At 38.6% G+C, this 17,858-nt stretch overlaps 1 protein-coding gene across 33 annotated transcripts in view; it reads left to right on the top strand.

Moving 5' to 3' along the window:
• SYNE1 (spectrin repeat containing nuclear envelope protein 1) overlaps positions 1–17,858 on the top strand; it is a 492,315-nt gene that overhangs the window by 103,780 nt on the left and 370,677 nt on the right. For 28 of the 33 annotated variants that reach the window (XM_060419828.1, XM_060419839.1, XM_060419838.1 and 25 more), the window contains 5 exons: positions 3,592–3,687; positions 8,953–9,036; positions 14,909–14,929; positions 15,399–15,491; positions 16,935–17,113. In XM_060419828.1, coding sequence (XP_060275811.1) covers positions 3,592–3,687; positions 8,953–9,036; positions 14,909–14,929; positions 15,399–15,491; positions 16,935–17,113 — 473 coding nt within the window. The remainder of the gene's footprint in view (positions 1–3,591; positions 3,688–8,952; positions 9,037–14,908; positions 14,930–15,398; positions 15,492–16,934; positions 17,114–17,858) is intronic. The other 5 variants (XM_060419830.1, XM_060419826.1, XM_060419831.1 and 2 more) reach the window with 1 other exon arrangement.

Below are 17,858 nucleotides of genomic sequence, written 5' to 3'. Positions count from 1 at the left end.
AATGAGAGTATTCTAAGTATCCATGTTCTTGAGATAAAAACCACCTGCTTTTTTTTTTCCCCCATGTGCAGGCTAGAAACTTCATTCATGTCTTCAACAAGTTTTTAATGAGTTCCTCCTATGAATAAAACACTCAGAAACAAGATGCTTCTATGCATTGCACTGTAGTCTGGGATTGCCAAGAACCTGGAGATCATTTTTCTTTACTCATCATATATGCGCCTCATTTTGAGAACCATTAGTATGGGCATAGGGCAAAGATCATTTTTTTAAGAAAACTTTATTCATTCAGTCCATCAGCCAACAGTATTTGTTGAGTGCCTGCCTTGTGCTCGACAATGTTTAGTAGAGAACACTTACCTGGAAAGAAGGATTCCAGAATCATGCCTGTCCAGACAATTTTTTAAACAACAGAGGAGTTGGGATTGGGTTTGGTGAATGGCCACAGTCAGGAAGAAAGGAGAGCGAGAGAGAAGTAGACGAGGCCTGTGAACCAGGCAGGCTGATCAAAAGGGCTTGGGGAGAAGCAGCTCACGGACAGGCCAACAAGGCCTCAGCCACCACCACTGCTGGTGACATCAAGGCCCAGTGCAGTGGGATGAGGGCTCACTGACTTGTTCAGAGGTCAGTGCTGGTCTGGAGGCCACTTCTAGTGGCGAAAGGGGCAGGGAGCATGTGGAGGACACGTAGGGATGCAGGAGAACACAAATGAGGGGCAGAGGTGGGGTGAAGACAAAGTGTTCTTCAGGGACTTCCCTGGTGGTTCAGTGGTTAGGACTCCACGCATCCACTACAGGGGGCCCGAGTTCAAATCCTGGTTGCGGAACTACGATCTTACATGCCTCGTGATATGGCAAAAAAAGAAAATGTTCTTCAAAGTAACAGAAAGTGAAGTCGCTCAGTTGTGTCTGACTCTTTGCGACCCCATGGACTGTAGCCCACTAGGCTCCTCCATCCATGTAATTTTCTAGGCAAGAGTACTGGAGTGGGTTACCATTTCCTTCTCCAGGGGATCTTCCCAATCCAGGGATTGAACCCAGGTCTCGCGCATTGCTGGTACCTGAGCCACCACCTGTGTATGTTTAAAGGCATAATAGATGGATGCAATTTATCTTTTATTTTTGGTGTCCAATTTCTTGGAATCTTTATTATTTCATGAAAATTTCCTGCCTTGTTTTAATTTTTAAAATATGTTTGCAGTTAACACAATATATGAAAACCCCCATTTGTATTTGCTTGCAGAATGTATCATGTGTTTATTAACTTTTCCCCTCGTTATTTCACTGTTATTATTAGGATACAAATGGACATTTTAAAAGACAAATAGACCATATTTATAATGATGATAGTTCAGTTCAGTCACTCAGTCATGTCCGACTCTTTGCGACCCCATGAACCGCAGCACTCCAGACCTCCTTCTCCATCACCGGCTCCACAATTTTAACTGTTATCATATTGAATATTTTTCATTAAGAAAGGCTCATTTTATTCCAGATAATTTTATTTAAATGCTTAGCATATAAAGTCACTATTACGTTTTTGGTGTATAAATAGTAAGCAGTGTGAATAGTGGAATTTAAAAGACAAAGCTTAAAAATGAAAACTCTGTTATTTTTGAACATGTATTTCACAGCGTGAGAACATAATGTATTCAGCTATTATTTTATAAAGAGAAAAATGCACTTAAAATTAGAATTATACCATTCAGAGACAGTAATTCATGCAGTCATAAGAGAAATATAAATGTGCCATTATCAGTGGGTAGAGAAAAAATCATGTTTCAATAAAACATTTGGTGATTAAATATCTCTGAAAAAAACTTTCTAGAAAAGAAAGAAAGACAATTGAAGGTCAGGTATACAGCATTAGGCTTTTAACATGATCAGGGAGAATTAGAAAATTACAGAGCATGAATCAGCTATAGACTTCTTTGAAATTCATCTTCTGTGAGAAATCTGAGGTCACCTAACTTCTGTTGACCATCAACTTTAAGCATCACTTTTTTGCTTCCTTCTGAGCCAAAAGATACCTTAATCCAAGATTTCATAAACTCTAGTATATGTGTGAGAAGGCATTGGCACCCCACTCCAGTACTCTTGCCTGGAAACTCCCATGGACGGAGGAGCCTGGTGGGCTGCAGTCCATGGGGTCGCTGAGGGTCAGACATGACTGAGCGACCTCACTTTCACTTTTCACTTTCATGCATTGGAGAAGGAAAGGGCAACCCACTTGAGTGTTCTTGCCTGGAGAATCCCAGGGACGGCGGAGCCTGGTGGGCTGCTATCTCTGGGGTCGCACAGAGCACGACTGAAGCGACTTAGCAGCAGTAGCAGCAGTATATGTGTGTGTGCTAAATCACTTCAGTTGTGTCCAACTCTTTGCGACCCTGTGGACTGAAGCCCTCCAGACTCCTCTGTCCATGAGATTATCTAGGCAAGAATACTGGAATGAGTTGCCATGCCCTCCTTCGGGAGATCTTCTTGACTCGGGGATCAAACCTAGGTCTCCTGCATTGCAGGCAGATTCTTTACCATCTGAGCCATCAGGGAAGCCCAGGTATTACATAACCTTTGTAAAATAATAAAAATTCCCTGTGAATTAAGTATGGGCTTATTTTTCCAGTAGTGGCATAGATTTGCCCTGATCAGTCTGCACTCTTGAGCTTACAATCCTTTGGGTTCAATGCCACACAGTGAGAGAGGGTTTGCAGGATTTGCCAGCTTGTGAAACAGAACGGTTGTGGCCAGCTAACCCACAGGAGAGTCAATCTGCCACGCTGGCTGAGCTAACAGTGTCCCCACAGCAGGTCCCTGAGCTAACGAGGTTACCTTGGAGAGAATGTTCATAGAAACTTGGCACCTGCCTCGGTCCAGCAGTGTGCTCACTCAGGTAAGGAGGTTGCTCCAGTTTATCTGGGGTACCTCCTGTTCCCTGCATACATCCTGTTTTAACCCCTCTCTTATCTTTTATGTTAATAGCACCCTCTTTTCCTCCTTTATCCCACACCATCTCTCTCTTGTCAACACACCCTCTCTGTGGACTTCCTATGGTGGTCCAGTGGTTAAGAATCCACCTGCCAATGCGGGGGAGACAGGTTTGATCCCTGGTCTTGGAAGATTCTGCATGGTGCAGAGCAACGAAGCCCATGGGCCACAACTGCTGAAGCCCGAGCACTCTAGAGCCCTGCTCTGCAACAAGAGAAGCCACCACAGTTAGAAGCCCAGCGCCAGGACTAGAGAGTAGCCCCCCGCTCACCATAGCTAGAAAAAGCCCATGGAGCAGCAAGCAAGCTCCGGAGCAGCCAAAAGTAAATAAAGAATGAAAGGAAGAAAATTTTAAAAAATACTCCCTTTCTAAACAACATCGCTGTGTATGTAAAAACCCTCACAGGAGGTTGTTTGAATGTTAAGTTTATCTCCAAAGGATCATTTTTCTCTTTGCATCTATGGAAATTGATTGCCAATCACATCCTTAATAAAGGACTTTGACATTTAGACGTTTTTCACCAGATTTCACCACAGTGAGTACCAAATGTCTGCCAGAGAGTGAGAGAAGCATTGTTTGCATTAACTCATTTTTTAAATTTTATAGCGGAAACCCCCGATGGTGGTAGATGATCTTTTTGAAGACATGAAAGATGGTGTGAAGCTACTTGCTTTGCTGGAAGTCCTGTCTGGGCAGAAACTGGTAAGGATGTTTTCTGTGATCAGATTTGTCAAATTGTTCCCATTTGGAATTTGAGAAGTGTAGATTGGGGAGTGTAAAGCGTGCTACCCATGTAAAAGCTTTTCTCTTTTGTAGTTGGTAATACATAGGAAACACTAGTCTATCGGTCACTTCTGGGAGCAAGGAATAAATTTTCTTTCTTGTTCCTGGACACCTGTAGTAGCTTTAAAACATTATGTATAGTAGTAGAAACTTACAAGTAAAGGTAAAGAGCTTCATCAATAGTCAGTCCCGGCTAACTGCTGCATCTATCTCTACGGTAACCAGGAAGATAAGTTGGAAATTAGTATCTAACACATTTTAAGTGCTTACTTTCCATTTGGAAAGGATTGTTGGTCCAGTTGTTTCCATAGTATTGAAAATTAAGCTTGAAAGCAACATGGCATTTTTCATCCATTGATGGACATTCTCCATCATCAGTCATTTGTAATGGGAACAGCATGTTCAGAATCATTTGATTTTATATTCAGCAGAACTAGCAGAGTGAAAAACAAATTGCCACTGACCTATAAAATGTCTTTTTCTTCATTACTAAAACAATAAAATATTTAGCTCTTTCTGGCTTATGTTTTTTTTTTTTTTCATTCTGGAATAGTAAAGAAGTAAGTAGTTTGCAAACATAAATTATTTATGTGACATTTCCCACAATTTTTAAAAAGAGCTTAGGAAGTAATCTTCAGAATATTGTATAACACTAGACACTGTCCAAAATTAGATGTACTCATTTTTTCTTAATCTGTTGCATCTTGACAAAGAGCTGCTTGATCATCATTACTTGAATAATTGAGGTTTTTAAAGTGTTTTTGCCTAGTCATCAATTTCCTAGTTTTTGCCTAGTCATAATTTCATGTAGGAGTCTTCAACATAGCTTTTATAAATGTAAGATAGTTGTTTGTTGGAAAATACAAACTGATGATTTTTGTGTAAGTCATTATCTACTTGCATTCGTATTATAGCAGAGGCTTCTGGTGAGCCATCTCAGCTCACCTCTGGTCTAGCCTTGGCAGAGGTGGACATGACCCACACCCTCCATTAGCATCGCAATTCAAGCTCTGACAACACCTGTCTGAATTTCTGTCCCCAGGGCTTGTATCAAAGCCACAGATTGCACAAGGCAACCCTGAAGTGTGGGAAAGTTAATGGTTTCAAAGGGGGTGGGAATCTGTGAATAAAAACTCCAGCCTGGCATTTGTAGGAGGGACCATTTCAAGGCTTATTTCACACATCAGGGAGTGCTCCATTGGATCCTCAGCAGAGTTGAGCCCCAGTTGCCCACTGAAGAGACCCTCAACAGCACACCGAACTATTACAGATTATTGTTAACTAATTTTTCTTCCTTCCTTCTCTCTCTCTCCATGCATCCTCACTCTTGCTACCTGGGACCATCTCCCTAGTCAATGCATGCACCCATGTTCTTATCTCAGGCTCCGCTTTGGGAGAAATCAAACAAGACACATGTGACAATCCAATTTGGAATCAACAGATGTATGCATGAGCTAAATAAACTGGATTAGCATTAGGATGTGAGAGTCATAAAACTGAAACATTTACCTCCTTGATGGTCAGGTGTAACTAGCCATCTTCATGTATCCTCCTGAATTAAGCTATTTACTTATATGAAGGAAACTTCATTATAACTCAAACAAAATTTAAGAAGTGTCTCATTCAAAGTGTCATTATAATTGTGCCACTCTACTTGGCCAACAGTATACAGAAACCTTGATGGGCATTAACTGCCAAGCTAAATGAATCTAGATAATTTTGACATAATAATTCTACTTCTGTTTAGGTGCCCTGGTAAGTGCCATGGTAAAAATTTTAGAATCTTGAGGCTAGAAGCAATTTCAGAAAGAATCTCAGCATTCTTATTTAACACGGAGGAAACTGGGACATAGAAATACAGTTTCTGGTTTAAATTTCAACATTCAAAAAAAGATCATGGCATCCAGTCCTATCACTTCATGGCAGATAGATGGGGAAAATGTGGAAACAGTGTCACATTTCATTTTCTTGGACTCTAAAATCACTGCAGACAGTGACTGCAGCCGTGAAATTATAAAGTCGCTTGTTCCTTGGAACAATAGCTGTGACAAACCTAGACAGTGTATTAAAAAGCAGGCACATCACTTTGACCACAAAGGTCCATCTAATCAAAGCTATAGTGTTTCAAATAGTCATGTATGGGTATGAGAGTTGGACAGTAAAGAAGGCTGAGTGCTGAACAACTGACGCTTTCAAACTGTGCTGCTAGAGAAGGCTCTTGAGAGTCCCTTGGACAGCAAGGAGATCAAACCAGTCAATCCTAAAGGAAATCAACCCTGAATATTCATTGGAAGGACTGTTGCAGAAGCTGAAGCTCTAGTGCTTTGGCCACCTGATGCGAAGAGCCAAATCATTGGAAAAGACCCTGTTTCTGGGAAAGATTGAGAGAAAGAGGAGAAGGGGGTGACAGAGGATGAGATAGTTGGATGGCACCACTGACTCAACGGACATGAGTCTGAGCAAACTCTAGGAGATGATAGTGAAAGACAGGGAGGCCTGGCATGCTGCAGGTCATGGGGTTGCAAAGAGTCGGACATGACTCAGTGATTGAACAACAACAAAATTAATTAATTAATTTATTTATTTGACTGTGCCATGAAGCATGAAGGATCTTAGGTCCCAGACTAGGGATCAAATCCATGTCCCCTACAGTAGAAGCATGGTGTCTTAACCGCTGGACTTCCAGGGAAGTCCCTTTCATTATTTATTTTTATTAAACCCTTCAAAATTCTGAATTGCATAAAAGGAAATTACTCCGAAATTATAAATAAATCTTGGTGATCATTATTTAAATTTTGTACAGGTGGGCATTTTGATCCAGGGCTACATTTAGATGAAAAGCATCATTTAAGGGGCTGAATATCTGAGGCATTCTTATAGAGCTTTCAAAAGCAGAATGTGAACAAAAGCATTTCCCTCAGGAGTGTTAGCAGAATTCAGGAACTCTATAATTATCTCATACGTAGAGCTCTGTTAAGAACACTATACTTAACATCCTGATTCAGATAGCCTAGGACTCTGGCTTTGACCATGATCTTCTGGGAAATGCAGCCAAATACCTTAATATTCTCTTATCATCAGCATCTCAATGTAAGAGAAAAATCTCAATATCTTAGTTTCTTTTAATAACCTACTGTGACTCTCCTATCGGTGATTTTACTTCAAGTACTAGGGAATTTAACTTTTTTGGAATTATTATCCTTGGGTTTCTCTATATCACTTGATTATTATTTATAGAACATTTACTCTTTGAATGGATCCATGATTATATATCTTTAATCACACATAAAGATAGGAATACTAAATTTAATTTTATTCTCAGGTTTTTTTTTAAAGAATGTGAAGAATTGCTGGTGAAAAATTTAAAATAGTAGAAGCAATATGAATAAAGCTGAAGGACTGCAGAGAAATTTATTTCTTATCTATTTTGTTAATCTTCTGTATAGTCCTTTTAAAGACTCCTTAACACTCTGCATTTAAAAAGAGTCTAAAAAGCCACTTAAAACTACCCAGTGGGCATTTTCAGGAAATTAAGATCATCACAGGCTCCTGTGCGTCCATCAGGTGACTTTGTTAGGCATCGATCATACATTTATAGTAGAACTTGTGTGTAACTGGGTTTAGCATTATCTATTGACTGTTCAGCTAACATATCTGGAGTCGCTATTATGGATAAGGCACTGCCTTTTGCCCTCGAAGGAGAACAAAGATAAATGAGGTATGGTTGGTGCCCTCAAAGAGCTTGTAGCCTGGTAGGGAGGATCATTTTGTTAGTTAATGGCAGGTCAATTGTGTTAAAATTGATGCAAATATGAGATAGTTGCCATGGGGTAGGAAGGCAGGAGGATGAGATGAAGGGTCATGTTGAGGGATCTGGCATTTGTTCTTAATTTCTGGCTCCTGACTTGGCTTTAGTTGCAGGTTCCTAGACGCTTTGTACGTTTTAAAAGATAATTAATTAAATAACTAAGTGAGCCATGCAAGAAAAGACTAAATTTTTTTTAAAGTTAAGTATATTTTCTATTTAAATATTTGTTTAAAATCATATCATAGAAATCACCTGTTATGTTACTAATTGGAAATGAGCTCTAACAGGAAATTGTTTATAGAGTTTTGGTGTCACGGAGAAGAGACCAGTCTATCAGCTCTGCAATCATGGACTTGTTATCCTCTCAGGCCCTGTAAATGTAATGCTACTGACTTCACTGAAGTTATTTTGAATTTTAAAATGAACAGTGTGGCACATAGAAGTCACTTATTATTTTATTATATTTATTAAAATATGTATTAATTTATTACATTTTGCTAAGTTAAATGCAAGTAACTTAGTATCCTTGTACCAGATCATTCTGTTTTGTGCAGAACATTTTCTTTCTCGCTTTCCTTCTTTTTAACCTTGGCTCATATAAATCATGTGGCCTTCCCAGGTGGTGCTAGTGGTAAGAACCCACCTGCCAATGCAGGAGACATAAGACATGTGGGTTCGATTCCTGGGTTGGGAAGATCCCCTAGAGTAGGAAATGGCAACCCAGTCCAGTATTCTTTCATGCAGAATCCCATGGACAGAGGAGCCTGGAGAGCTACAGTCCGTAGGGTTGCAAAGATTCAGGCCTGACTGAGGTGACTTGGCATATATGCCCATGCACCAGGCATTTGGTTGTTCAAACCGAAATATCACTGACACTGTCAGTGACTTTCATGTTGATATGGCTGAAAAAAATGTGAGTGACCAACAGTACTTTTCTCAAGACTTTATTTTTCAGAGCAGTTTTAGGTTTATGACAAAATTGAGAGGAAAGGAGAGAGATTTCCCATGTTTCTCATGCCCCCTTACATGCACCAAGAGGACTTTTCATAAAAATACTTCCTAATTTACAGGGGGAAGAGTCTCAATAGACAGCATAGGAATTTTGTGAATTTCTAACCTTAGGCATACAGAAACCCTAAGGGTAAGTGCATTCATAAGCTAAGAATGAATGTTTATTTATTGAGTCAATTACACACTTTCCAAGTACTGTGGGGATAATGCTCCTGTAGGTATTGGCTAACCTTTATAGAAATTGAGTAATGTTGGCTGTTCTCAAACATTCTTCAAGTATATTTTGAATCCATTTAAATAGCTCTTTATAACTATCATTTTAATGTGTGCCTTTTTATTTATTATTGTCTTTCTCCCTATCATAGCCATGTGAACAAGGACGCCGGATGAAGAGAATTCATGCCGTGGCAAACATTGGCACAGCACTGAAGTTTCTTGAAGGAAGGAAGGTAAGAGAAACGGAGACAAAAGAAGAAGGCGTGGCCATACTAATATTTTCAACATTGGTTTTGGGGCTAGAAATACTGCTTGCAATCGATATGACATAAAAGTGCGGTATTATTGTAAAGTCATTTTAGACTTGCAGAAGCGGCAAAAACGGCACAGAGATGTCATGTCTGTGCTTTGGTCAGCTTTCTCTAATGTGAAACACTTATTTATATACATGGCACATATATGTAGGGCTCCCCAGGTGGCGCATGGGTAAAGAATTGGCCTGCCAATGCAAGAGAATCAGGAGACTCGGGTTCAATCCCTGGGTCAGGAAGATCCCCTGGAGGAGGAAATGGCAACCCACTCCAGTATTCTTGCCTGGAAAAGTTCCATGGACAAGAGCAGCCTAGCAGGGACTGAAAGAGTCCATGGGGTCTCAAAGAGTCAGACATGACTGAGCACACACACACACGCAGTACATAGGAAACACTAGTGTATTGGTCCCTTATGCATGTATATAGTAGTATAACACACATGTGGCATATACGTAACAGGAGAGCTATCAAATAAGAAAATTAAAATTGATATGCTTCTGTCGAGTAAAGCATAGAAACTAATCTCACGTCGTCATTTCTTCCTCCAGTGTCTTATTTCTATTCCAGGGCACAATCCAGGAACACACCTAGTGTCTTTCTGTGTCTCTCCTGATCTTGATGGTAACTGCTAGGCAGTTATTTTTCAGAATGTCTCAGTTTAGTTTGTATGATATTTTCTCATGATTAGATTGAGGTTATTCACTTTTGACAAGAATCCCAAGGAAACGATATATTCTTCTCAATATATCATATTAGAAGGGACAGGATTCTATCATGGCTTATTGCTGGTGATGCTACCCTCAAATACTTGATGAAGTCACCGACTGAGTTTTTTTAGTGGTAAAAGCACTACTTTTCCCTTCATAATTGAGAAATAACTTAGGGAAGAGAATTGAGATTATGCTAATATTCTGCTTCTCCTCAAACTTTTGCTCACTGATTTTACTGTCAGCTGCCTTCAGTAATACTTCTGTGCTGCTCACCTGATGATGGTTTTGTTTTTCCCTCATTTCTTTTATACTAATTAATTGGAATTGTTAGGTAAGAAAAAGACAATCTTTCTTCTTCCCCATTTATTTATTCAATTGCTTATTTGCTTCATTGTGGACTCATGTATATTTATTTTATTCTATAGTTTTAATCCAATATGAGTACTATTATTGTTGTTGTTATTATTATTTTGCTGCTCAAATTTTTCTACTTTTGGCCATTAAGATTTCCTTTATGCTGACTCCTGTACTCTTTTGACATGGACCCATTCTTTTATAAGCATTTCCTTATTTTCTAGAATGAAAGCTTATCAAGGTTTATCTTATATTTCCCCTACCCCAGTCCTGGAATCAACCACTTCTCTAATGGGGCTTTGTTCCTTTCATTAGTGAATAGCATTTAGAAATCAAGATTTAGGTGCTGTGTGTGCTCATTGCTACTGAGGTTTCATTGCCCCAGGCCCACATACAGATCTAGAAAAGTATACGTTTACTGATCTGGGTATACACAGATATCTATGTCTCTTTCTCTTTCTCTCTCTCTCTCTCTGTGTTTAATTTGTCCTGTTATAGATGTGTGTAAACCATTACTTCAACCTGACACTTCTGATTTCAGTCCAACACCTCAAGATCCTTTTCATGCAGATTCTTTTCTGTTTTCTCTGACAACGAGAAACCTGGCTCTCATCTACAATATATTCTTTTCTTTTTCATCCCCAATATATATACACAAAGTCGTTTCAGAACTACTTTTGTTAACCCAAATTGTATGAATAACAAATCTACTAACTGGAGAACAGTATTTATGTACAGTTCTTTCCGTCTTCGGCATTACAATATCCAGTCAAAAGACTGTTGTCCAAATTTCCTTAGATTATGTCTGTTCTCCACATCCCTTTCAGTGTAATTATGTTATTAATTTGTAATAGAATTATCTAATAGCGTTATACTTCCCTGGTGGCTCGGCTGGTAAAGAATCCGCCTGCAATGTGGGAGACCTGGGTTCAGTTCCTGGATTGGGAAGATCCCCTGGAGAAGGGAACAGCAATCCACTCCAGTATTCTGGCCTGGAGAATTCCATGGACTATATAGTCCACAGGGACACAAAGAGTCGGACGTGACTGAGCAACTTTCACTTCCCTAATAGAGCTATATTCCACTTTGGGTAACCACCACACACACGCCATAGTTGACTTTTTTATTTTAGAGAATGAGACATTACTATGATTCAAGGTAAAAGTTATACTTAGAGAAGTGGCATTTCCTCCCCATCCCTACTTCTCCATACCCACTCCCCTTCCTTTCACTTCTTTTCTCATCTCTTGTTCACCAGTCTTTCTACTGATTTATCTTTTCTATATTTCTTTTGCAAGAATGAGCAGGTATGTTTTCATATACCACCTTCTTCCTTATATGAGGGTAGCATTCTAGAGATAAACCAATTGTACTTTACCATTTTCATTTTCCATTATGCTCTGGAAATCACTCAAATCAATTCATAGAGATCTTCCTCATTCATTTTCACAGCTACATACTATTCCATTGTCTGGATATGGCAGAGTTCATTCAACCATTCTTTTATGAATGAGCATTTAGCTTGTTTCTAGCATTTTTCAAACAGAATCAATGATGCTGTTAATAAGTGTGCATAAGTACTTTCATATTATTGGAAGTGCATCTTCTGGGTAAATTTTTAGAAGTATGATTGCTGGATCAAAACATAAGTGTATATTTTGTTTTGTTAGGTGTTGACATATTTCCCTCCAAAAGGGCTGCACTAGTCCTTTTAGATTTAGCCTTTTCTAACTTGTGAAAATTCAAGAAAAGTCTGTGTTTGGCAGTACCAAAATCAGCTTTATGAATGATATCCAGATACTTCTGGAAAAAAAAATAATTCAATTATTTACTTCTCTATCTCTATGCACTAAATTAATTCATTTACTCCACAAGTGCATATCTGAATATTTTTTATAAAATAGGAACTCTGGAAAAATTAAAAAATTAAATAAAATATATTCTGGCTCTTAAATAATTTGCATTTTGATGAGTTGATAGTGCAGTGAGTCAGGATAAAGCTCAGTCAGGTGTGCTAACTTCACACCAAACAGAGAGTCTAGGCACTGCGATGTGTAAAAAAACAATCTTAGTTTCTTGTAGAAGACTGGACATTGTTTCCAGGTCACTCTAACATCATCCTAATGGAGTGTTTCTCTTCCTTCTCTTGCTCAACGAGTTTTTCATGGAAAGCTGAACAAAGCCTTATTTAACAGAATAGTTGAAAGTGAAAGTGAAGTCGCTCAGTCGTATCCGACTCTTTGCGACCCCATGGACTGTAGCCTACCAGGCTCCTCCCTCCATGGGATTTTCCAGGCAAGAGTACTGGAGTGGGTTGAGTAGCTTGAGTTTTCCAAATCATTCTGACTTCTATTTTACTGATATAACAATAGTGTCCTTCTTTGTTCTGGTTTGTATTCATTGACAGGGCAAACATGTCCGCTCTTCTTGTTCTGATGTATATTCATTGACTAGAAAGTGGAACAAAATTCTTTTTACTAATTAATGGCTTGGAGAAAAATGCAGTAGACCCTGGTTCGATTCCTGGGTCAGGAAGATCCACTGGAGAAGGGATAGGCTACCCACTCCAGTATTCTTGGGCTTCCCTTGTGGCTCAGCAGGTTAAAGAATCTGCCTACAATGTGGGAGACCTGGGTTCGATCCCTGGGTTGGGAAGATCCCCTGGAGAAAGGAAAGGCTACCCACTCCAATATTCTGGCCTGGAGAATTCCATGGACTGTTGCAGAGTCCAACATGACTCAGCGACTTTCACTTTCGCTATGAAAAGCATCATTTATAAAGAAAACCAAAAAGTCTTATTTTCACAGAAAATTTCTTTGTACCATCTCCATTTTCACAGAACAAACCTAAGTAAATTTTAGAAAGTAAAGAATTCAGATTTTGAATATTATATTTGTTAAGGGCAAAAAGCAATACATTTAAGTCTTAGGACAAAAAACCCAAGTATTTTTTATCTCCGCAAATCTCAAAACCTGTTTTAATTTTTAAAAATCTACCTGAAATGCATGGTTCAGGCTTCTTTTTCTTGCATTTATTTACCCCATTGGCTCACAAAATAATTGACTATGGGATAGAAGGAATTTTTGAAAACTCTTTGGTTCCCTCCCTCTCACTGTTTATTTTTGTTCTTTATAATTTAAGAACTTATGTCTCAAACATATTTTCAAGAATTTTTCTTTAATGTTTATATTTTCTTTGTTCCCCATTTAGATTTTTTCCTTACATGATAGATTTGTTTAGTACTTGGGTTCTAGCTTGATTTACAGAATAACACTCTTCAAGTTTTACTGAAGAAAACCCTGTTTTCTGTTTATTTTCCACTAGTTTACATAAAAGGGATATGTTAGCATTTAATAAGACTTGTATGACTGATGAATAGATTCATCACTACTTTCCATGAGTTTTTCTCCGTTGAGGGGTCCTTTCTGGTCTCTGGAATTCTTTAGTCTCTTTGGATGTCTCTATGTTGCCTGTCTTACAATCTTAGATTATTAAGTTATTGTACATTTCATAGGATTTTTCAAGGTAGAAGAGGTAAAACAAACATAAAACCTGTGTTCCTCAAACCCATTATGGAACAGTTTTTAAGAGAAAAAATAATTTTGAAAAACATTTTTTCTTCACAAGTTGAGCAAAAGATCTTTAGATTCTATAGTAAGCTGAATATGTAAACTTCATAGTATAATTGGAACTGGGTTGAGGTAGGAAATATAACATATATTCAATTGCATTTAAAAAAATGATATGTAAGGAAAGAGAAAAAATTGTATTCTGCTAAATGCATTAATCTTGTGGTTATTAGCATATATTATAAGTCTGTGGCCTGCAGATACTAAAATGGATGTGGAGAAAATTCTGGAGAGGGTATAAAACAGAGCAATTAAAATGAATATGAGATTGCAATAGGTTCTGCCATAAAAGATTAAAGAAATATGATTTATACTTTAAGTTTTTATTATTATTAATATGATAAAAAGTATTACATATCTTATGTGCTAGGTTTTAAAGAAATAAACACCTAAGCTTGTAATCTATGGGAATTCTCCTTTTTTTTGTTTTCTTTCTGAACTTGATGAATGAACTTCACTAGTAAAGCAAAATCCCATGGGTATGTCTCAAATTATTTACAGTGACTTTTGTGCTAGCCTTTACCTTACTCTTCTTATACCTAACTAATAACTTTTATTAGTCAAGAGTAAAGTATTTGTGGGATATTTTCCCTTCTGATAATTTAAAAAGGTAAACCATTTACAAACTTCTGAATTTTATCATTAATAGCACATCTTATTAAATCCTTATTGAACTGGAATCTAAGGAGTACTTTATTTTTTTCTAATTTGTTCATTGGTTGTGAAGAGGACGAGGAGCAGTTGTCAGTTCTGTTCTGTAGACTAACTAAGCTGGGCCTACCATACGAGTCCATTTTCCTGAGACTTAGGAAGTCACATTTCTCAACAGTTGGGAAGTCGTTAAATGAATAAGTGAGGACAGCTGTAGGCGGATTAATCCTAAATGCTTTTCGGTTGTCAGTGCCCCAAAGCAGGGAACTGAGCCCCACGATCACTTTCTGCTTTACTCTTTCTTGGCTTTCCTTTGTCTTTAAAATGTATTCTGCAAATTATGCTCTACCTTCACCACCTACATTTTTTACCCACTTTGAACAAATAACGTGGATTTTGAAAGACTATTTATGTATATGTATCATCTTCTTCCTTTGTTTTTCATGTCAGTCCATGTACAGAGGATCACCGGTTAGTACAAATTTTAGAATTTTTAACTCCTGACTTTTATAGGTAAAAGAGAACATAAGTTTCATGCTATTTGGTAACAAACTTCAAAGTAAGTGTATCTTCTTAAAATACCCCTCACAGTTTCTTTTACGTTCCAGTCAACCTCTGAATGTAAAGAATAACCCTTTTTGTTTCCTGTCTGGTATTTTGTTAGTAATTCCTTGCATGATGTCATATTTTTTTTTCAAATTCAAACTAGTTTTTGGAATTTCTGTAGTTGTGTTGATTGTATGCACCTAATGAATGCCCCTGGAATTTCCACTGAAACCATGTGCTTGTTTGGTTTTTATGGCTCACCTTACTTACTCTTGTGTACCACTGCACAGGCATGACCAGATGTTATTATGTCTAATAAACTGCTCCTTGTTGCATAATGAAATGGTCTGTAATCTTCTAGTACATTACTAGTACAGTTTTTCTTTTTGAACAGATTAAATTAGTCAACATTAACTCCACTGATATAGCTGATGGTCGACCCTCCATTGTTCTTGGATTGATGTGGACCATTATCCTGTATTTCCAGGTATTGCACTTCAGCTTCCTTTTCAGTTGATAGAAGGTCATGGATGGAGATAGTGGTGGACATTTCCATAATGAAGATACCTTCATTTTCCATACTTCTGTGGTTAATCCTCAAGTTAGCAGAAATGTGACCTTCACATATATATTATTTTTTGTGTGTGAGCAGGAAAAGGTCCTTTATCCTCTGTTAAAGTGTTATATATGGAAGTCCCCAAAGAACTCTGGCCTAGATACCCAACCTGAAAAGTGGTCAGGACATGATGGAGATGAAATATTGGTGTAGAAAGACTTCAGGAAATTTTACTTTGTCCTCTGGAAAGAAGAGGTTCTATACTCCTTTTAAATATTGAAGGAAGAAATTAACTTGTTAATCTATCCAGGATAATTCTTTTAGCCAATAGGTTAGTTTTAAAAGAAAAATACTTTATTTTTTAGAGTAGTTTAGGTTCACAGAAAAATTGAGCAAAGAGGACAGAGATTTCCCTTGTACCTCCTGCACCCATAACATGCATAGATAGCCTCCCCCTTAACAAGCACCCCTCTTCAGAGTGGTATAATACTTTGGTTACAATTAATGAACCTCTGTGGACACATCACTATCATTTCAAGGTTCATAGTTTACATGAAGGTTCATTCTTTTTTTAAAAAACTTGGAGTATAGTTGCTTTACAATGCTGTGTTAGTTTTGCGGCACAATTAAGCCAATCAGCCATATGTATACATATGTCCCCTCCCTTCTGGGCTTTCCTCTCAGTCCCATATCCCGCCCATTCAGGTCATCACAGAACACGGACCTGAGCTCCCTGCACTACACAGCAGCTTCCCGCTAGCTAGCTACTTTGCACTTAACATTGCATATACGTCAATCTAAAACAACAGTGTTCACTCTTGATGTGTACATTCTATGAGTTTGGAAAACCATTAGGTTTTGTTTTTATTCATTCATGCATGTATTTGACAAGTGTTCATTACTGGGTCCAAGGTCCCATTTTAGATGTGGTAGGAAGTGCACATGGAGAAGGCAATGGCACCCCACTCCAGTACTCTTGCCTGGAAAATCCCATGGATGGAGGAGCCTGGAAGGCTGCAGTCTATGGGGTCGCTAAGAGTCGGACACGACTGAGCGACTTCACTTTCACTTTTCACTTTTATGCATTGGAGAAGGAAATGGCAACCCACTCCAGTGTTCTTGCCTGGAGAATCCCAGGGGCGGGGAAGCCTGGTGAACTACCGCCTATGGGGTCCCACAGAGTCGGACACGACTGAAGCAACTTAGCAGCAGCAGCAGGAAGTGGACAGAAGAGTAAGACATCAATTGTGTCCTTTAAGAGTCTACGTGGTCTAGGGGGTATTAAGGATGTTAAGATCAATCAAGCTGTTAAAGTAAAACATCTGATGCGAGAACCGGGATAATGCTGATGTTTTTGCTGACTTGCACACGCAGATCGAGGAGCTGACCAGCAACCTGCCCCAGCTGCAGGCTCTGTCCAGCAGCGCATCCTCCATGGACAGCATGGTCAGCTCTGAGACCGCCAGCCCCCCGAGCAAACGGAAGGTGGCCACCAAGATCCAAGGAAACGCTAAGAAGGCGCTACTGAAGTGGGTCCAGTACACAGTCACCAAGTAAGTTCCTAGCAGGAATTTGTTTAAAGAAACCCTTGAAAAATTGAAGTTAGTTTATGACTGAGCACTCATTGCAGTGGTTGCAAAATTTGTGGAGACATATGAATGACTGACTTTGCTTCAGGTCTCCTTTCACTCTTGTCTTGAGTTAAAACGTGGATAGAAAGCACCCCTGATACTCTAGAAAAATGCTCTAATAAAGCTAATTCCTTCTTCACTTATGTGATGGGACCCGATTAAGTTGTTTAATCCCTACACTCTGATTAGCATGAGGACTAATTCTATTTAGGTCATTGTTTGGATTTTCTGCTGCTATTAAATAATCTTTCCACAAATAAATTAGAGGTTTAAACGTGATTATCTCTTCATGAGACTACTACGTGCTATTCAGTAATATTATGAACTAATGTCCATATTCTGAAATAATTATAATTTGTTTCTATGTCCTGAAACTTGCCAGCAATTTTATTTTTCAGTGTTTCCTTTGATCTCATCTTTTGTCTGGAATGTAGATTATTTTGGCAAGTCCAGCTTATGGACTGGGAATTTACTTCTAGTTTTGTTTGCCTCAGAGCATAAATGTACATGTGTGTGCATATATGTGATAATGTTGTTATTGTTCAGTCACTAACTTGTGTCCAACTCTTTGGTGACCCCATGGACTGTAGCCTGCCAGCCTCCTCTGTCAATGGGATTTCACAGTCAAGAATACTGGCATGAGTAGCTATTTCCTTCTCCAGAGATC

The sequence above is a fragment of the Ovis aries genome, chromosome 8, assembly GCF_016772045.2.
Source record: "Ovis aries strain OAR_USU_Benz2616 breed Rambouillet chromosome 8, ARS-UI_Ramb_v3.0, whole genome shotgun sequence".
NCBI classification, from domain to species: Eukaryota; Metazoa; Chordata; class Mammalia; order Artiodactyla; family Bovidae; genus Ovis; species Ovis aries.
This window is presented reverse-complemented; position numbering and strand designations above follow the sequence as displayed.